Here is a 22,672-nt window from a genome sequence, read left to right on the forward strand (position 1 = left end):
GCAAGATAATGATCGAAATATTCACTTGGTGAACTGGGACACTTTTTGCTTATCGAAAGCTTCTAGAGGTCTAGTGACTCAAAGTGCTATGATATGAACAAACCTCTCAGTTCTAATATGCTTTGTCATGTTATTGACGATACATTTACTCTTTGGGCCCAAGTATTGAAAGGCTAGAATGTTAAGGGGAGAGAAGGTCTGGATGTGCTTCGACCGAGTGGTGTTAGAAGTCCTGTTTGGGCTAGTGTTATGAAAAGGTGGGTTTACTTAGAGCTAGAGTTGGAAGAGTTGTTTTAATGGTAGGAGAACTAAATTTTGGCTAAATAAATGGCTATAGGGAATGCGGAGGTGGTTAATGTTGTTATTGGGTGAGATGTAGTGTACGATATATTTCTATTGGTATGAAGGAGTAAGATTGAATTGCTTAGGTTTACAAAACCTTCTGCCCATGTGGACTTTTTTTTATGCCTAACTTCAATGGTTTTGTTCCCCGCTAGTGTTGAAAAATGGCGGTTCTTATAGATGTCATCACGAAATGGCAAGTTCACGATGAGCTCAGCCTACGTTCTTCAACGGTCTCTAACGAGTGATTTACTCCCTGGCCTGGATAATAACTCGATTTTTTAGTCTCATGTTTAGAACCTTGAAGTTCTAAAGCATATTCGTTGTTTTATTTGGCTAGTCCTTCATGATAAAATCTTGTCTAACGTGATACTTATGAGGAGTGTGGTTAAAGTGAGAGAACCATTCATATTCCGTGTGATTGTCATTTGGCTAAAGAGGTTTGGCAATTTATAATTCCTTCTAATTGTCACATTGAGTTCCTTGATGGTAATTATGTGGCATGGTATCTTTTGGCTAGTCATGTTTGTCACGGTTCTGTGGTGGTGTTGGAAATCATGAAATGATAAGGGTTTTGGTAAGAAACAATTCGTTCAATGCCCATAATGTTGACTTTGTTAGAGCATAAGACACTGAATTTGTAAAGGCTTTTCAACTTTCTGGCTCTTTTTTCTGCCAAACTCACTAAAAGATTCTTGTAGTGTGGAAGCCACCCGATGTTGGTTGGACCAAAGTTAATTGTGATGGATTGTGTATGGGCAGTTCGATATTCATTTAGGCAGGGGTCTTATCATAAATGAGAATGGTATGTGGTTAGTGGGCTTTGTTGTGAATATGGGAATTTGTTCAACTATCTTATTCGAGACGTGCGGTATTTATTTCAGCTTGGATCTGGCATGAAGGAAAGGGTACCACCGAGTTCTTATAGAGTTGGATTCATTTACCGTGGATCATTTATTTAATGCACATGACACTTTTTCAATCCGTCTTTTATAGCTCCTACAAATATGTCTTTCATTTCAGCAATAGGATTATGAAGTCATATTAGAGCATTCCTATAGGGAGAGGAATCGGGTTGCAGACTGGATGACTAATTTTGTAGAAACTTGTTCTTTAGGTTATCACGAGTATGATATGTCGTCTACATGCCTCTAGGATTTAATTTTCTTAGGTCATCGTGGTACTATTTTGTCCCAAATTATTCTAGGTTAGCATTCTTCTACACTTATCTATAAAGTGATCACGATTCTTGTGGAATTAATAATAAACATCAACAATTTTTCTCATCATCTTATTGGTTTTAGGAGAGAATATAAGAAGTCTAAATCCTTATATTTCTCCCCTGACATTAGAACAATACCAGAATATATATGTAGTTTCCAAAACTTAACTTTTGAACTTGGCTTATTCTTTCCATTTTCCATTCTTGTTTCCTCCATCATTAGCTTCATTCTTCTCCTTCATCTTCCTATATAAGTCTCCTCTTACAGCTAAATTATTCATGGCATCCTAAAAAAGAATGAATTTACTAGCTTAGTTGAATAGACCCCCAAGAGCAGAAAGTTGATCATAAGAAAAAGATTTATGATAATCCGGTGACTGTGTTCCTTGAAGAACTCTTATAACTGCCATCCCAATATGAAGATCCTAAATCTTTAAGGTTGCAACACGAAACTTTTCCACATGTTCTTTTAAACTTTCTTTGTCCTTTGTTAATGGTAAAAAATAGGCAATATCCTTTTTTCTTCTTTGATTGATGATGAAAGCATTTATGAATTAATTTTTCCGCTGATCAAAGTTGGAGATATAACCCTTTTTAAGCAATTGAACCATGTACGAACAAGTTCTGTCAAAGTGAGAGAGATTTTTTACACATTATTTCATCCTCTCATCCATGTAATAACATGGTATATGGTCATGAGGATCCACTTGTTTTTAGTAAGTTTCTAGTTGAGGCATCTTAAATTTGTTAAGGAGAACATTCTTCGTAATCTCTTCAGATAAATGTGCATTTATGCCTTGTTGCTCTTCTTTCTTAAAGACTACCTTATTCTATTTTAGGACTTTCTCAGTCATGTTTTCATGTCTAGTCTCTTTTGTACTAAATATTATTTGTTCACCATCCTTTTCTAGTGCTTTTGAATATCCCTTGTAAGTATTTTTCAATACTTCATGGTATCTTATAATATTTCTTCTTCTTTCAGTAGTTGTTAACGTATCACCTCTTTAAGAGTTTCGAGCCTCATGATGCTCGAAGTTGCTAGGATGAAGATGTGAGGTTTTATCTTCTTGTGGTTGATCATGATGCTAAATTTAATTGGAAAAATTAGAGAGGAAGATGAAACGATTAAGACATTTGGAAAAATCACAAATAAATATTTTAGATATGTAATGTGTTGGATAATTAGTCTAAATATGTAAATGAACCTTCAAAGTTTTGTAATTTTCCCAATTTAATTTGGGGATAATTACAAATCTGACCCAATCAAGGACCCCAATTTACATATCTAATCCACATTGCTTCCAATGTACCAAATTAGACAATTCCACCCATTTTGGATAAAATTACCCTTATTCTAGTTTGAAGGTTCATCTCCTACCTCCCACTGATTCCACTTCGACTTCCTCACTTGACCTTTCCCATTCAACTTCTTTATGGTTCATCTTCTTCAGTTTCAGTTCGTTTCAACTGCATTATACGTTTAATTTCCATCACTATATATATTCCGCCCTATTCTGGTCTGCATTTTCAATATATTTTCATCTCCTACCTCCGGTTTGTTTTCATCTGCTATGGCGCGGCGAGGATGTCGAGAAAGCGGAAGGCAGCGGCTGCAAACGACGAGGATGGACGGACGAAACATAAGGTAAGCCCATTTCATCTTATTCTTCGTTGATTTGCGCCATTACTGAAGCTTGAATGCGCTCGAATGCGACGTTAATGGCTATCGGTATAACCTTGTCGCATTCGTCTATGAATGCGCTCAATTGCGACAAGATTATATGTATATAAACCTGTCGCATTTATTACATAAATGCGCTCAAATGCGATAAGGTTTATGTACAATAACCTTGTCGCATTTGAGCGCATTTACAGACGAATGCGACAAGGTTATATGTAAATCCTTGTCGCATTTTTCTCCAATGCGCTCAAATGCGATAAGGAATTATATATAGAATTTGTCGCATTTTTTAAGATTTTTTAAGAATGCTCTCAATTGCGTCAGATTTATTAGTGAATTTAATATGTGTATATTTAAAATTATTACAGAATGATCCTAGGTCAGCAAAAAAGGGCAAAAAGAGTTCCATTTTCAAATATCTCGAGGCGTTTAATTCGGATGCTTAAATAACAGTGAGGTTTAATTTGGATTCTGGGGCCGTGATAAATGATAACTTGAGTGAAAAGTAGTTAGAAATCTTTAAAAAAACATGTTTTGGACAGTATTTGAATATGAAGATTGCTAGTTTCTCTTCTCCAATAGTTCATCATGTCCTAGCGCGAGAGATTTACCACCCAGAGAGTAAACACAAGGAGATGTGGTTCAGAGTGAGAGGAGTTGATATGAGGTTTGGAGATTGGGAGTTTGGACTGATTAACGGTTTAAGGTTTGGAGTAAACACGAGATCATTCATGGAAAGGATGAACGAATTAGAGATGCCACAGAGGTTGCGAAAGAAGTACTTTAAGCAATATAAGTCAATAAGGACAATTCACTTCGCGGAAGTTTTAAAAAGTATAGACTGGAAGAAGAAGGATGTGACTGACAGATTTGATCAAGATGCTGTGATGATTGCCATGTTGTACTTTGTGCATGGCAATATACTGGACAATGCTAACGAAAGGCATGCAAGGGATTGGATATTGGATCTTGCAGATTATCCAAAACTGTTTAATGAGTTTCCATGGGGTGCGTTGGCTTGGGAGGAGACATATAAGACATTGGACTAGGCTATTAAGAAAAGAACGAAACAAATCGTTGCAAATGCAGCGGGAGATAGGGGACGTGTTCCATATCAACTCTACGGATTTGCACACGTATTCCAGGTATGGTTTTTATATATGGTATTGATTTGGTGTATGATTTGTGTATATGTATGTTTGGTGTATGATTTGTGTATATGTATGTTTGGTGTATGAATGCGCTCGAATGCTGCTATTATGTGTACATCTGTGTCGCATTTCTTGTTGAATGCGCTCAAATGCGACAAATATTACACTATAACCTTATCGCAGTTGAGCGCATTCAAAACAAATGTGGCAAGGTTCTAGTGTAATCCTTGTCGCATTAGAGCGCATTCAATAAGAAATGCGACAAGGATTATATATAACATTATCGCATTTGTTGTTGAATGCGCTCAAATGCGACAAGGATTACACTATAACCTTGTCGCATTTGAGCGCATTCAAAACAAATACGACAAGGTTATATGTAATCCTTGTCGCACTTAAGCGCATATGCAACCACAATGCGACAAGGTTATATGTATTGAGTGCTGATCAAAAGCGTACCTCTTTTTTGCAGACAAGTTATCACCTTAAAGCTTGTCGCATTGGCAGTGAACACTTTTAATAGGAATTTCATTGCGAGTGATATCTTCATTTTCCACATTGTCACCATTATCGTAACAATAATCATTATCATAATGCTCATCATAATGATCATGATTATCATTATTCAGATAATCATCATTATTGTAGTTCCGATAATCAATACCATTTCCACCATCGTTATCATCCTTACCATGTATAGGAGCATCCATTTTGATGGTGGGATCATGACTTACTACTTCCGTTGGTTTGCTTTGACCAACATGTCAGTCCTTGTTAGGTCGCAATATTGAAGCTTCTATTGTTCGCATGTTTAGAGTAACATACAGTGGAATCAAATCGGTCGGATTCATTCGACAATACTCTATGAATCCCATGACATCTCCATCATCATCAATATGTGCTATCCCACCACGCAGTTTATTTGGACCATATGTCGCCTGCATGGACATTTGGAGATCATACGAGGTTGAATCAATGCGGAGGGCACTATAAACTTTCTCTTTCAACTTTTGCAAGTCAATCTCTGTTGGCAAAACCAACAACTTCGCTTTACCACTCACGTATGTCATCACAGTTTCCTTTGTGCTCCACTATCCGTTCCAAGACAAAAAACACGTACACCTCTCTTTGGTTGACATACTTCTACATTTAGTAAAATGGACACGTGATCAAAACATAATAAAACCAATTCATATGTAAATGCGACAATGAATGCGACAAGCTATATCAAAATGCGACACAAATGCGACAGCTAATGCGATACGCTATATCAAAATGCGATAAGAATGCGACAGGGGCTCCAAATGCGACAAGCTATACCAAATCTTTGTCGCATTTGGAGCCTCTATGTCGCATTTGAGCACCAGAATGCGACATATCAGGCGACAATGGTGGAATCGAAAAATATCAAGATTCAAGCAAATGCATTCGAATACCAACTGTGTATTTCTAGTAATGTGTATGAAAAATGAAGAAATGATATTTATATGACCTTGAATGGGGTATGGATGTGCTTAGATCTTGGGTTGAGTTGATGAATTTTGCTGTGAGAATTTGAAAATAAATGAAAGGGAAAGAGGAGATGATTGTTATATACAAATAAGGGTAATTTTGTCTAAAAGGAGTGAAATTTTCTAATTTGGTAAAATGGAAGCAATGTGAGTTAGATATGTAAATTGGGGTCCTTGATTGGGTCAGATTTGTAATTATCCCTTTAATTTGAGGTAAATATACTAATTTTAATTATTTAGGTTGTGTTTATATGATGGGCCGAGTGAATCGTCAGAAGCGGGCCGTTGATATATTACAGTTGAGGCCCTTCCTTATCTCTCTCTCTCTTTCACACCTTTTATACTCATTTCCATTGCCACACATACTGAGACTTAAAACCCTATATTACTTTACAAAACCCTTTCTTTGTTCTCTCTCTTAGGGTTTGTCCTCCATAATGGCTACTCACCTTGCTGCTCGCTCCCTCCTCTTCAGGCCTTCCAACAAAACCATTTTCTCATCCCTTATCTCTCGTTCCTTCTCTTCCGTCCCTACTCCCTCCGCCCTCTCTCGCCCTACCTCTCTTTTACGTACTCTACGCCCCCTCTCCGCTGCTGCCCAATTCGCTTCCTCCGGTTTTATATCTCGCTGCTTCTCCACCCGACCTACCACTACCTCACTCAATGATCCCAGCCCTAATTGGTCTACCAGACCTCCCAAAGAGACTATCTTATTAGATGGATGCGATTTTGAACATTGGCTTATCGTTATGGAGAAACCAGCTGAGGGTTGTACCCGAGATGAGATCATTGATAGCTATATCAAAACCCTTGCTCAGCTTGTCGGAAGGTATGCTTTTTTTCCCGTTTTTTGTTTGTGGATTTTGTACGTAGTCTCTGCTGTAATTCATTTCTGTGAGAATTGTTTTCAATCTTAATGCTTTATTTCCGTATTTTGTAAATTATTACCGGTTCTATTAAATATGAACTTGTTTTAAGGGAATTCCCTACAAATGTTATGCCTAGGTTTGGCTGTGACATGATGTTTTGATTTTCCACTCTTCTTATTCTAATCAAAGAAAGATAGCGTCTCTTGGTTTAATTTGGGATTTTCATTTCCTACAACCTTGTTGGAGGGTTGAATTGGCCCTTGTTTTATCGGGAAGTACCTATGTTGCCGGACACGGATACTGTATCCGACACTGACACGGATATGGGAAACTTCATTTCTATAAAACACAGGATACGGATATGGGAAACTTCATTTCTATAAAACACAGGACACGGATATGTGGGGGACACGTGTAAATATTAAAAATATTGGGGCACATTTATAAATATTAAAAATATATTTTTATATATGATTTTTTGTAATATAACTAAATAAATACATATAAACGAAATTATAAAACTCTTAACTAAACATAATAAAAGCTTTCCTCCTTAACACTAAAAACCTGTGCTTTGTGAATCCATAATCCAATCTCTAAGCAAAACAGAGAACGAGATTAAAAGTTTGGAAAACACTTAGAAATTTGAGTAGAAAGAGGAACGCAAGAATAGAGAAAGAATGTGAATGAATTGTGAAAGATTGTTAGCAGCCCTATTTATATAGATGGATGGAGAAGTTTGAGAGTTTTTGTATTAATTAGGAGTTTCTGGCATTAATTCCTCCTGTCCTTTGGAGTTTCTAGCTCTCCAAATCTATTTGGAATAACGACGATCGATGATTGAAGTTGAACGGCTGTTTTTTCACATTTGAAGAATCGCTTGTTTTTTTTTTTATGGGACACGCGTATCCTTCACTGATACGCGTGTCCAACTTTCCGATATTACGGAAACGGCCCCGACACCGTGTCCCAGGCGTTTCCGGCCGTTTCAGTATCGGATACGTATCCGACACGCGATACGTTGGGTCTATGGCGTGTCCGTGCGTCAGAGGAAAGTACTTATTATAGCGTATGGCAAACAGTATTCTTTCCATTTGATATCTGTGTCCAAATAAATATTTTTTTAACTTTCTTAAAGTTGTTTTGGTATAAAGATTACATTTTAAGTGGAACATATTGGTCATGTTCAGTTGGCATTAGGGATTGTACTTGTGTATTTTGCTATAATATTAAAGTATTGGTATATTTATTTGGTTTTGTACTCCAATGACAGTGAGGAGGAAGCTAGGATGAAGATCTACTCTGTTTCAACTAGACACTACTTTGCATTTGGAGCTCTTATATCTGAAGAGCTTTCCATTAAGATGAAAGGTACATCTAGTTTTCAAGAGCGTGTGCGTGAATATTATGATTCTCTTTGTTATGTAAGTGGATGTTCAATGGCTCTTTTTATGTTTTTCATGTTCTTTTCTTTTCCAGAACTTCCTGGGGTTCGTTGGGTTCTTCCTGATTCATACTTGGATGTCAGAAACAAAGATTATGGAGGTGAGATCTCTTCTTTATCAATTGGTATAAACATGTTTACTTAGCTGCTTCAAGCTCTGAACAACAAATGTGTATCTGTTGTTAGTCATCTGATGTTCTACAATTTGGTTCCTTGGATGCCTTGATGAGGCTGACCTTAGATGCTCTAGTGGTTTATTAGTATTGGGACTTGGGTTTGTTGTTTGTTTGAATTAACCCTTGCTATTAAAGGATTTCCACTGCATTAACAAACAATCTCATTTCTAACTCGAGGACTTGTGATTCATGGGGAATCTGTTCTTTGACCTAAACTTTAGGTCAAATCATTGTTTACATTTACTGTCACAACTTTCAATTGAACATGATCCCTATATTCCCATGATATTTTGGGGGAAATTGCATGCACACCTTTGTTTTTTCTTTGCTTAGCATATGCTGTGCAATTTTATGAGCTTTATAGTTTAACTGTTGTAGGGGAACCATTCATCGACGGACAAGCTGTTCCGTATGATCCAAAGTATCATGAAGAATGGGTAAGGAACAATGCTAGGGCAAATGAGAGAAATAGACGAAATGATAGGCCTCGTAACTTTGATAGGTCAAGGAACTATGAAAGAAGAAGGGAAAACATGCCAAACCAAAGGGGACCTCCAATGAGTAATCAGGGAATGCAGAACCCTCCACCCAACATGTCTGGGATGCCACCGAACAATATGGGTGGACCCCCTCCTCCATCGAACTACAGGAATGGACCTCCTCCGCCACCACAAAACAACTACGTGGGAGGACCTCCGCCACCACAAAACAACTATGGGGGAGGACCTCCCCCACCTCAAAACTATGTACGTGGACCTCCACCACCTCAAAGCAACTATGTGGGGGGAGCTCCGCCACCACCAAACAACTACATGGGTGGACCTTCGGCGCCACCACCACCTGGAAACTACAACAATATGGGAGGGATGCCACAAAACAATATGGGAGGGATGCCCCCAAATCCAGGATGGTCGAATGATGACTTCCAGAATGGGCCGCATAATGGAGGCATGCAGCAAGGTGGTCCATCGAACTACCAGAACAGCTATAGTACAAACAGTGATGGAAGTGTGCCTAGTAGAAACACCTATTAAGTTTGGAGCAATTTAAATTTTCAGGGAACATTATGTAGATATTCAAGAAGTCTATTAAGGTTGTCTTGGAGGTCAATGGTTAATTAGTTAACTATCATCATGGTTTGCATGGTGTCTTTAAACAGTGGATTGTGTTTCTGAAAAATAGGATTCAATTTGTAGGCTCGTTGCTGCAACCTGCATACTGCAAAATCAGTCTGTTATCTGATCCATGAAGTAGGCTAGTTGTTATGCTTAATTTGCACTTGATTCACTGTTAGCTCTTTACTTTATGATGGTGTTACACTTCCTCTGTCGATTATATGTGAATAAGCACATTTTGGTATGTTTTGAATAGAATCGGAAGGTTTTTTTTTTTTCGTTAGATGTATGATAGGCCAATTCTACAACTTCACTTGATTCTTAATTGTTTTCGTCCAAGTTCTGGTCTGCAATGAAAATGTTATTTCCAATAATATAGTTGAAACTGAGAAATTTTATCATCGTCAATAAGAGGATCAAGGGTTATACTTGAACTTGTAAAAAGAAGGCTCGAGTCTAATGGCTTTTAGCCACAAAATGATGTATGCAACGCTTTTTGTCATGAGAGTTTGTAAATTCTGTTACCAAGTTATCCAACAATTATATAAGACTTGCGCATAATGAATTGGTTAGTTGTTCATATGGTATCAATAATATCTGTAATTTGAGATGCCAAGCTCGTCAATTTGTGCTTGGGAAGGCTCTTTAAATATGCTCGAACAAACTATCAGTGAGTATACGAGTGTGTGTTTTTCTCATGGAAAGCGTATCTGAGTGTTTTATCCGAGTGTAACCCTATGAAAGGGTCGCTGACCTTATTTATTAGTGAGTCGACCTTATTTATTAGCGAGTCTGAATGTTTTAGAGAGAGAGCGTCTAGCACTTTGGAAGATGTCCCTTGGATGTGTTTGATTGTATCGAGTGAATTTGGGTTTGTAGTTAAATACTTGGGTTGGATTAGTGATGGACCAACTTATATGGAACCTACTTGCCATCTCAATTATAAATTTACTCTTTACTAATAGTTGATAGACATTATCTATTTTCCTTCTAAAAGATAACGTTTTCTCAATTCTAACTATATATTACTGTTAAGAGAAATGCAACAAAAGGAAGCTACAAAAAGGAGAACCAAACAGATACTATATATATATATATAGCGGTTTTGATCATATGGACTTTAACGACCATGCGGTATTTGGTCATTCACCATTAGATCTAGGCTTATTAGAATCTTAAGATGGAGATTCAGAGCAACCTACGACTTAGATTTAATAAGTCTAGATCTAACGGTGAATGACCAAATTCACTTGGTCATTAAGGTCCATGTGAATATTCCTGTATGTCTGAAATTATATTTTAAAAGTTGAAAATGTAAATAAAATGAATGGCATTTTATTAACTACGTTCATTTTTAAAACTGAATTTTCTAATTGTTGGAATTTAATATGTCCAGTTGTAATTGATTAAAAAACTTAATATATCAATTTAAAAGATCAGAAAATTAATCAATAAAAAATTAAAAAAAATGTAAACATCAGTAAATTAATCAATAAAAAAAATCTAAGAAAATTGATGGCTTAATACATCATTTGCCTGCTGAACTTGTTAAAAGAACTTGACTGGTCCATAAACTTTGAAAGTGTTCCAATAGCCCCCTCAATTTATATAAAATGTTCAGATAGTCTCTTTGAACTTGCGTAAAATATAATCAATTAATCACTAAGTTATAAAAAATTAAGCTAAATGTCGAAAATGTATTGCATGCGTTTTAAAAAATAAAACGATCAAGGTCAGAGCATCTGGTTCTAATATTAGGGAAGACAAGTTTTATAGTTGAGCAGGTAAGAACTTCATTTTTAATCTATCATGTGAATTAACTAATAGTAACATTCTAAGGCACATACAACACATATTCTACATGTAGTATACTTTTTTGCAATTGAGTAATTTATTGATTATATTTTATGCAAGAATACTTTGAAAAATCTTGTTTTGGATAAATCAGGAGGGCAAATGATGTACTAAGCCAAAAATGATTTTTTTCCATATATATATATATATATATATATATATATATAATTGTAAATAGTGTATGCTATTATTACATGTCCACCATCGCATACTAAGTATTTCAGTGTTTTATAATATTCAATAAATTAATATATTAAAAAATTGTTATTTAGAGTATAACATATAAATTATTATTTTTAATAAATATTATATATTAAAATTAATTCACTATTATTTAGTTATTTTATTGATTTTGGAAAATTAGAAAAGCAAAAAAAAAAAAAAAAAAAAACCCTTTCATTACATTTATTTCGAAATATTGTATGCCTTTTGGAATTTGTTTTGTGAATACTGTTAAAATGCAGATTACATTTATTTCGAATTTGTCTTGTGAATATTGTTAAAATGCAGGTGTGAGGTGAGAAAGAGAGAAGCGATGTAGACATAAGAATGTAAGGTTTAAGCAATAATAGAAGGCATTCTACTTGCACAGGACGTTTCGTTTAATGATATCATTATCGAGTCGGATACGCAAACAGTGGTGCTAGCACTTGATGTACTCGCTTGGAGTACAATTTTTTATAGGTTCGTTTTCTTTTGTATATAGGGAATGCAATAAAGTTACTCACTCTCTTGCTAATTAGGCTGCTGATTTGACGGAATACATAATATTGATGGAGGACTGTCCGGCTCCAATTTGTCAAATAGTTTGTAACGATGTTAGATCAGTTATTCAATAATACTAGTTCGGGTTCAAAAAAAAAAACATTTAGTTTTAGAATTACTAAAATAGTCTTAAATTTTTAGAAAATTATAAATTTAGCCAAACGATAAAATCATACCATTTTAGACTTAATATTTATGAAATGATGCAACTCCATCATTGGCGGAACTTGACGCCTCAATATTTATGAAATGGTACTAATTTAGAACTAAATTTTGTATAGGCCTAATACATCACTAGCTCACTGAACTTGACCATGATAGTAGATTGGCTCCTTGAACTTTGCAAGTGTCTCACTAGCTCGCTGAACTTGTTTATTTCATATCACCAGCTCCCTAAACTTGTCCATAAAAATTGATTAGCTCCCTGAACTTTGCAAGTGTCTCACCATCTTCCTAAACTTGTTTATTATATAACAACTAAATACAAAAACTTATTAAACCTAAATTCTAAAAATACATTTTCATCTATTTGTGAGGTAATTTTTTCTCTTCCCCTACATTGCAGGATTGAGAGATCGAAATGATGAGGATCGAGAGTTAGTATTATGGTTTTTGTATTTAGTTGTTATATAATAAGCAAGTTTAGGGAGCTGGTGAGACACTTGCAAAGTTTAGGGAGCTAATAAATTTTTATGGCCAAGTTTAGAGAGCTGGTGATATGAAATAAACAAGTTTAGGGAACTGGTGAGACACTTTCAAGGAGATGGTGATGTATTAGGCCTTTTGTATATTTCACAAACATTGGAGCTAAAATAATATTTTTTTTATTATTTGGAATTAAATTAACACTTTTTTTCTCTCTGTCTTTTTCTTCATATCTTTCTCTTATGTAGATTGAACCATCTTTCTTGGCATCATCAATTACTTTAATTCCACTTCAATCACATTAGGATCCAAACAACAAAATTAACATAACATGTTAGCATTCAAAACCTCAATTAGATTTTTTTTTTTTCAATTCTTCCCTCAATTACTCTACATAAATTTCGATTTTAAATTTTTTGACTGATTAATATTCAAGGAATGAAGAACTTAAGACCTTAAATCCTCTTATATGTAATTTCAAAATGCATACTTAGAGTTCCGTACTTCACAAAATGTGTAAATTAAAATTAAAATTTCAAGATCTTACTCTACATAAATTAAAATTTCAAAATGTATACTTAGAGTTCCGACTTCGAAAAATCCTCTTACATGTGTCTGTATGTTTTGTCAGTAACATTGTAATACAAAATTCATTGAATCGATAACAGTGAAAAGCTTTCGCAATGCAAAAAAAAAAAAAACAGAGGTCTATTTTCAAATAAGTGAATCCAAAATTTATTTTTTTAAGCTGCCCTTCTAATTTTAATGATTATATTACCAAAAAAAATTAGTAATTAGTTATTTTAAATATACAAAATAAATATTATATGAAGATATATTTCACTATTATTTAAATTAAAATATTAGATTATTATAAAATTAATTATTTATGTTTAATTAATATTATTTTCATACTTTCATTGATAAAAATAAAATAAAATAAAACCTATAAAATTTAATCAACGGAATATGTAAATGAAGTAATGATAGAAGATTAAATTTGTTATTTTATATAAAAAAATTCCTAATATGTTAGGCAAAAAGCATAACGATTGGTCATTTTGATTTTGATGCATTAAATCTTGATCTTTAATTTGAACACATTGAGTCTATTTTGTACGCCTTTATTAGACACCGTTATTGACAATTTAGATCAGTACACAGAGATCGAATGTGACAGCTCCATTAGATTCATCCTTGCCACGACGAGATGCTTTCCTTATAGTTCGTTCCCCTACTATGGCCGATAACTTCAGTACCCCAGTTGTCTCTTCATCTATTCCGACGCCGGCCTAAGACCAGTTTGATCTTCCTTATACTCCAACTTGTGACCTTGTGCACACTCTTGTGATTCCACTACCAGTTGAGCTTAAGACTTGTTCATCTAACTCCCCGTTAGTTACTGCAATAAGCCTGAGTACTTCTTCTAATATGCTATGATCCATATAAAATCCCTCGAAAAGGACACATCAAATGGTGATACATGCGCATGCTGGGGTATTTAAAATGAAAGTTCTAACAACAGTCATATAAAAGCCGCTTACATATTTATAGGATGCCAAATTTGTAGAATGGCGAGATGCAATGAATTCAGAGTATCATGCTCTTATGAGCAATGGTACATGGTAGTTTATTACACTATCACCAGAGGCGAATTTGATTGATTTCAAATTGGTTTTCAAAGTTAAGACCAACGCTGATGGCCTGGTTGAGTAATATAAGGCTTGTTTGGTTGCTAAAAGGTATCATCAACAATCCGAGATTGATTTTATTGATCCTTTCAGTCCACTGGTCAAGCCTATATCTAGTCGACTTCAAATTTTAGTTATTTATGATAAAAGTATAAAGGTTAATTACATAAAAAAAATATTAAAAATTAATATCTATTTAAAATAATCTTACATTTAAATAGGTAGTTTTAAATCTTAATGCATATTTAACCTTAATTCAACAATTAATATTAACATATATATTTGAGTTTAATATTAATATTTTACAATTAAATTCATAAACATATTCAATTTTATAGTATATGATAAAAAAAATGTAATTTGATTCTATTTTCGATGAATCTCCTTTATCGTATTTGACTTTAGTTAAAAAAATTATCCAATATAAATGAATAAAAAAAATCGTGAGTTCATTAATAATGTACTAACAAAGAGTAGCAATAATAGTTCTCTATATTATTTCTTCAAAGGAAAAATTCGGTTATTTTTTCTCATTTATGTCGTTAATTTGATTGTTACTGGCAATGATGATGCTTATCTTAAACAACTTGTTTGGTTTTCTGAAGCAAAATTCTCAATATGGAATATTGGTCATTTACGCTACTGCCTTGGTATCGAAGTCGACTAGACGGGGTCGGGCCTATTTCTTCATTAGACCAAGTATTGTTAAACAATTCCTGTTCGATCCAAAATGCAAAATAATAAAGTTGTTGCTAGCCCGACGGCACCTTCGAAAAAATTAAAGGCGAATCTCAGAGATTTACTTCCTGATCCTAGTTTGCATCGAAGTGTGGTTGGAAGTTTGCAATATTTAACTTTTGCACGTCCAGATATCTCCTATGCAGTGAATAAAGTCTCCCAATACATGCATGCTCCTCGTGAACCTCACTAGCATCCTGTAAAAATGTTCTTTGGTACTTGAATGGTACTGTATCACATGGTTTGCGCATGCATCGTGGGGGTCAACTTGGCCAACTTCATTGTTATTCTGACACAGATTAGGGTGGAGATCAGGATGATCACCGGTCTACCGGGTGCTATGCAATTTTTCTTGGCCATTACCTTGTCTCCTGGGAATCTAGGAAGCAACGAACATTGTCTAGATCGTCTACTGAGGCCGAATATCGATCCATTGCTTTTGCTACTTCTGAACTCACTTGGATACAAATGCTTTTTACATGAAATTGGTTACCCAATGTGTCAACACCTCTGCTTTAGTGTGATAACTTAAGTGATGTTTATTTAATTGTGAATCCAGTATTACACAATAATAGCAAGCATTTGGAGAAAGAATTTTACTTTGTGCGTGATAAAGTCAAGGCAAAGGCACTTGTTGCACATGACATATCTACGGAGGATCAAACGGCCTTCACCAAACCACTTCATCATGATCGGTTTTAGCAGTTTCGTGATAAGCTCATAGTGTGGGAGCGACCTTTTGCTTGAGGGGGAGTGAAAAGGATAACTTCGGATATTAGTAAGAGCATCTCCAACAGCCTCTTAAGTTGGCTCTTAAGTTAAAATTTGAGGAGGGAGAATAAAAAATCACCTACAACAAACTCTTAGTGACTACTCAAATCACTAAGAGCCTCTCCATCTTCTCTATTAATAGAGAGCTTCTCTCCACCTCTTAGGCCCCCGTGCTTTTTTACTGAAATTAAATTAAATTAACTGAAATTAAATTAACTGAATGCTACTGAAATGAACTGAACTTAACTTAATTTAACTTAACTGCACCAAATAATTATAATTATAATAAATTATATCTATAATGATATATTTTATATATAAATAATTATAATTATAATAAATAATGATAAATATATAAATAATTATAATTATAATAAATAATGATGAATTGTATATAAATAATATTAAATTATAAATTATATATCAATTAAAATAAATAATAATACATTATTTATAAATAATGATGAATTATATATAAATAATACTAAATTATAAATTATATATAAATACTTATAATTATAACAAATAATGATGAATATAAATAATATTAAATTATAAATTATAATAAATTATAATAAATTATATATAAATAGTTATAATTATAATAAATAATGATGAATTATATATAAATAATACTAAATTATAAATTATATATAAATTATAATAAATTATATATAAATAATTATAATTATAATAAATAATGATAATTACTGAAATTAAATTAACTGAACTTAACTGAATGCTGCTGAACTGAACTTAACTCACTTATGCTGAAATTAAGTAAAAAAAAACAGGGCTTCAGTGCCTCTTAATTTATTTTTTATTAATAATTTATTATTGAGGAGTCTCTCTCCTCATATTATTGGTAAATGTAACAATAATTAATAATTTTAATGATAAAATAATAAATAAGGAGTGAATATAAAAAGTATTGTTGGAGATGGTATGTCTTAGTCACTCTTAAATCACTAAGAGTCAATTATTTATATTATTTTTAGGAAGTGCACTAAGAGTCTCTTGATGATACTCTAAATAGACTCCTAGTATACTTTGTATTCCCTACGACTGCCGACTTACATACTAGGGCTTGCCGCATATGCATATGCATGTATATATATATATATATAGACTCACACATTGTAATTGCCCATTAATTATCAAGTGAGTTTATTCATTGCCTCAATTGTTTCACTTTGTACCATAATTAATATTTTTTACTTTTATATATTTTAAATATATTAATTGGCGTGAATTACGTCTAAGTAGATTTTCTTAGAGTAAACCCCATGGGAGATTTGAGGTAAACCTAAGAGGAGCCAGCAGACCATTTAATAGTTTATCGTGTATTTTGTTGTGAGCCAATTAAAAAGCAGGAAATTTAAAAAGTGCCAGAATTAATAAAAGAACATGACTTAGTAGAAGGAAGCAAAAAGTTACTCCAACATCTATAAAAGATAAAAATCACGATAAAAAAAAGAATACTCTAGAAAATTTACTGTAGATTTCAATAATTTAAATTTCTCAGTTGCCTTAGCTGTACTTTTCATTTTTATTCAAGTTCACTTAAGTTATCCGGCACAATTTTATTTTGTTTTGTTCGTCAATCATTTCTGAAGATCGGTATCATTTTTATATTCGAATCCTTTAGGATTTTAGGTCTCTTTATTTCTTATAATCATTTGTTGCTTAGAGATCAGAAAGTACATTTAAATCAATTTCACAATCGGAGAATACTATAATTCTCTGACATGTGTACATTTTCAGAAAAGAGAAGAGAACAACACACTAATTCTCTATCAAATTCAGAGAGAGGTACCAATTTCAGTAAGTGGATGATGAAGGAGGAGTTATCTTTAGAACTTCATTTGATCAACTTGGACAAGATTCTCATAGCGATGGTTATGGTATTATTATGGTATTATTCTTGGACCACTAACTATTACTATTTCTATACCATTGTTAACATCATTTACACCAAAATAATTAGGTATCATGCGTAAAAATACCTCTAACATTAATAACATTTTACTTTTATAGCTATCTATTGTTAGTAGGTTGGATCAATTTCATACATCATTCTAAAATATAGATATTTTGTTCCTTATCTTTTACATCAATTGTATATTTGTTAGTTCTAAAAAAAATTTCCTATTTTTTGTAATTTAATAATAGAATTGGAGATTAATATTTTTAAATTCGACAAAATATTTGAATTTTTTTTTTTGTCTTACGCATACAAAATACAGTATAATTTTTTTTTTAACGTGTAATAATATATTTGTGATCTGTTAGTAATTAGGAGTCAAATTGCTTTTGGCTATCAGCGTTAAGAGTAAAACTGCTCTTGAGTACTAATGCCAGAGATAAAATTGTATCATTTTAGACGTTAGAGATAAAATTGCCCCCCGGGTCATACTCAATTTTGTTTGGTTTGTTTATGCTGGCCGTGTTTTGTCAACAAAGAATGAAAATTCTCAAATTAGTTCTAGCTGCAACTAAACTTTTTGATTCTAGCCAAGGGAAGGAAGCAAATAATAAAAATAATTTTAAGTGAAAAAGAACGTTAGAAGGGGGCCAATTACTGATTTTGACAAATGTTAGGAACTTAATTGATGGTTTTGAGAAGTTGGGATAAAAACAACACTGAATAGTGCATTTTACTTCAACTTTTGCTCAAACTGGATTAGTTTGAAGGATTGATTATGCAACAGGTTGTTAAATAGCTTATTTACCTGCTGGTTTCATTAGAAACAGGACTTTGGCGTCGTCTCTTTTCTCTCCAAGTCTCACCCCACATCTTTGCCTCTGCAACTGCACGATCTCGATCCAAATCCTTCTCTATGACCACTGCTGTTATATTTGGAGCCAAATGAATCTCGGGCCATTCTAGACTGGCATCTTTTGGTTTATGTTTACATGACAGTAAAAAATCTATGGCTGTCACCAAATCACTTGATGAAGGACGTAAATTCGCATTTTCATTAAGGCAGGTTGATGCTACCTCTACAGCTTTGTTCAATACAGAAGCTGAAAACTGTCCTCTCAGTAATGGATCTGCTAATTTCAAATGGTTCTTTTGGTCCCTAATTATTGGTAGTGCCTGCATACAGTACAGAACAAAATTAATTAAGGAAAACTGAATTAATTCACAGCTAAGTGAAGAAGGATTCTAGCCTACCCAGTGAATTAGATGCATTCGACGGCCATTGATTTCGTCTACTGCTCTGTATCCAGTAATTAGCTCTAACAAGAGAACCCCAAAAGAGTAAATGTCAGTCTTTAGAGTCAATCTTCCAGTGGAGGCATACTCAGGGGCACAATAACCATATGTACCCATGACTCTGGTTGAGACATGTGAATTGTCACCGATCGGACCGAATTTAGCTAGTCCAAAATCTGATAGTTTTGGATGGAATCCTTCTCCCAGTAATATGTTTGATGCTTTTAAATCCCTGTATATAACAGGAGGATTAGCATTATGAAGACAGTCTAATCCTTTTGCTGCCCCACTAGCTATCTTCATCCTTGTCTTCCAGTCCAGAGCCTCCTTATCAGGTGTAACATCTGTACATCCATCATGTGATGTGATTATATATATATAGAAACTAAACCACAATCAATGTTATTTCAAAATTAATTGTAATATGGTACCGAAAAGGTGATCTTCCAAGGATCCCATAGCCATGAACTCATAGACAAGAAGGCGTTGTACGCCTTCAGCGCAGAAACCGAGCAAATTGACAAGGTTAGGATGATGCATTAAAGTGAGCATAAGAACTTCCACCAGAAACTCTTTTTCTCCTTGCAAACCATCTGCTAGATCTAGCTGTTTAACAGCTACAACCTGCCAAAAATAAATACCATTTTCATTTTCATTTTCATAGGGCTGAGATGTATGAAAGCAAATAGAGAAAAATCAGGCTAATACCTGACGAGTGCTTTCTAAATGCCCTTTATAAACAGCGCCAAAACCACCTCTTCCAAGATAACATTGAGGCGAAAAGTAATTTGTAGCAATTGCAAGCTCTTCATAGGTAAATGTTGGAGCCACATTAGAAGAGTTATTATTATTATTGCTCTCTCTTTTTCTTCTCATTGAATTTGGATTGACTTTTGATCCTGCCTCTCCTCTTGATTCTGTATTTAATTGTCAAATAAGAATCATTAGCTTCTAACAAATCCAATTCCACCAAACCACTTGTTATAGGACAAGAGCAAAGTATCTAGACATTCTAGGTTTTGGGTTTTCCAATTATCTAGACATTCTAGGTTGCTCAAATATCACTGATTATTGTAGCAGTGACAAGATAATTAACTGAGTGGCATAGTATGTACACGAGTCCTACAAAAAATGTGATGATTTTCACTTGTTTAGCTTATTGCATTTGGATATAAAAACAAATCTGATCACATTCGCATCAAATCAAATATCACAAAAAAGAATTCATAAATGCACTAGAAATTTCCAACAAAATAAAAGTGTATGATATGAAGTATATAGTTTAGATAAAGAAATGGACTCAAAACAGCAACTAATCATTATATTGATAACAACTTGTACTGTAAACCCAAAATGAATATGGTAAATAAAGTCTAAAGTAACTCTATTGAAGTTGCACCAAACAACACCCAGAAATTCCATTAAAACCTACGAACAAGAAACCTAAATCATGTCACATTTAAACATAAAGACAATGATCCACGATAAATTCAAAACATAGATGAATAAAATGAGAGAGAAAGAAACCAACAAAGAAAACTTACCAAACAAGGATTCTCTTTTGATAATTTCCGGTTTCAATTTCATCCGATTAGACAAGAAACCAAAACAAGGACAATGACCCATCCCCAGAAACAACAAGAAAAATCGAAAATATAAAATTCACTGATTTTGTGATTGGAATATATAATTCTTCTTATAAAATAAGAAAATCAAAGAGAGATAGAAGAAAAGTAATGTAATGTAATTTAATATAATGAGAGAGTGCAGTTGATACTAACGAGAGGAGGAAGAGAAGGAATGACAGAGGAATTAAGGTTAACGTTGTTGGAAAGATTGCTTAAAATATAGAGAAAGAAGATCACATTCGACACCTTTTTCAGTTTCCTCTTCTCTTCTCTTCTCTCCTCTTTTTTTTTTTTTTTTTAATTATTATTATTTTGTTTTTTTTTCCGTACGCGTTACACGGTTTCTCAATACAATCTAGGTTTTACAAATTTAATAGGATTTTGCCCAAAATGGGGCTATTTATGTTCTGGTTAGGGGTCTTCAAAAGCCGAATCGGACCGAAATAACCGATCGAATCAACGAATTTCGTTTTTTGTTCAGTTTTCGGTTTATTAAGTTCGGTTTCGATTTTATTTTTATAATATTTCGATAATTTCGGTCGGTTTGGTTTTTAAATCAAAATTACCGAATTAACCGAACATATCAAAATAAATTAAATATAATTAGAAATTAGATTTATTATATAATTAGTGTATGTCATTTATTATTTTAAGTTGTATTTGATTTAGAATTATATTATTAGAATCTTTATTAAGCATGATAGTTTTTGGATTGCATGTAACTGATTATATTATTGGTCTATTTAACGTTTGTCTACCAATTTAGTACAATTATACACTAATTCATATTTGGAATTAAGATTGATTTCATTTCTATATAAAAAATTTATGTTTTTTTCTTTCTATACTTTTTCATCTTTCAATCCCAAATGAAAAAGAAAAATAAAAATTATTGTATATATAAGTAAATACCCAACAACATCATTAACGGTGTAATATTAACCTTACATACAAATAATTGTTAAGGAAGTTTTTTAATATAAGAAAACCGAATAACCGAACCAACCGAAATAATTCGATCGGTTCGGTTCGGTTATTTATTATTATTTGGTTAGGTCCAGTTTTTATTTTTGAGACTATTCGGTTTTTGGTTATTTCGGTTCAGTTCGGTTTTCAGACCGAACCGACTGATGAACACCTCAACTCTAGTTCTGGTTAAAGATGTGGGTGTAAATTAAACTTTAACCTTTATTATATGATTAGAAGCCCCTGATCCCAAAAGAATAAGAGTTTGTATTATGCTGGTTCTCTAAACTTATACCATAATTATCATAGAATTAGTTGAATTAATTTGATAATTAAAGACTAATTCATATTAATATCTAACAATAATTAATTATCTAAATCGATATAAATAAAGAAAATTACAAAACTGGGTCAAATGGGAGGCACATTTACATATTTAACCCATTTACTCAACCTATTACATATCTAGACTGATTTTGTGTGACTTTCCCATAATACCCTCAATATTTACGCGCGGCTCACCCCATCCCGTCTAACTTCGCATATTCGACCATATGCGAAGCCTGCGAAGCTAATGTTTGGATTTACTTAATGAATTTAGTTCGCATATGCGAAGCTGAAGTTTGTTTTGCTTGATGAATTTAGTTCGCATATGCGAATGCTGGATATGATTTGAAGCTAATTCGCGAAGTGGTATATAACAAAAAATGGTAAACAACAACGGATTCGAACATTAAAAATCATAACATTATCAAAATTTACAACAAGATTGCCACAATAACAACATTCAAATCATAACATTATCAAAATTTACAACAAGATTGCCACAATGAACTCTACTACTAACTAATCATTTCAAAGTGAACCTAACTAATCCGGTACC

General features: G+C 33.5%; 2 protein-coding genes across 2 annotated transcripts; one reads left to right on the top strand and one right to left on the bottom strand.

Annotated features, from left to right (window-relative positions):
• The first annotated feature begins 6,265 nt into the window (after positions 1-6,265).
• On the top strand, positions 6,266-9,755 carry LOC136218804 (multiple organellar RNA editing factor 8, chloroplastic/mitochondrial-like). The gene is made up of 4 exons (XM_066005916.1): positions 6,266-6,736; positions 8,050-8,147; positions 8,256-8,321; positions 8,775-9,755. Exons 1-4 carry the CDS (start codon positions 6,345-6,347, stop codon positions 9,428-9,430), a joined length of 1,212 nt encoding a protein of 403 aa, XP_065861988.1. The 5' UTR covers positions 6,266-6,344; the 3' UTR covers positions 9,431-9,755.
• Positions 9,756-14,893: 5,138 nt separating this feature from the next.
• Positions 14,894-21,075, bottom strand: LOC136218806 (probable serine/threonine-protein kinase PBL7). Its single transcript, XM_066005920.1, has 6 exons — positions 20,740-21,075; positions 19,904-20,112; positions 19,627-19,819; positions 19,154-19,539; positions 18,708-19,075; positions 14,894-16,156 (listed from the first exon to the last, which is right to left on the bottom strand). Exons 1-6 carry the CDS (start codon positions 20,819-20,821, stop codon positions 16,111-16,113), a joined length of 1,284 nt encoding a protein of 427 aa, XP_065861992.1. The 5' UTR covers positions 20,822-21,075; the 3' UTR covers positions 14,894-16,110.
• Between the last annotated feature and the right edge of the window lie 1,597 nt (positions 21,076-22,672).

Source organism: Euphorbia lathyris, chromosome 2 (genome assembly GCF_963576675.1).
Source record: "Euphorbia lathyris chromosome 2, ddEupLath1.1, whole genome shotgun sequence".
Classification (NCBI taxonomy): Eukaryota; Viridiplantae; Streptophyta; class Magnoliopsida; order Malpighiales; family Euphorbiaceae; genus Euphorbia; species Euphorbia lathyris.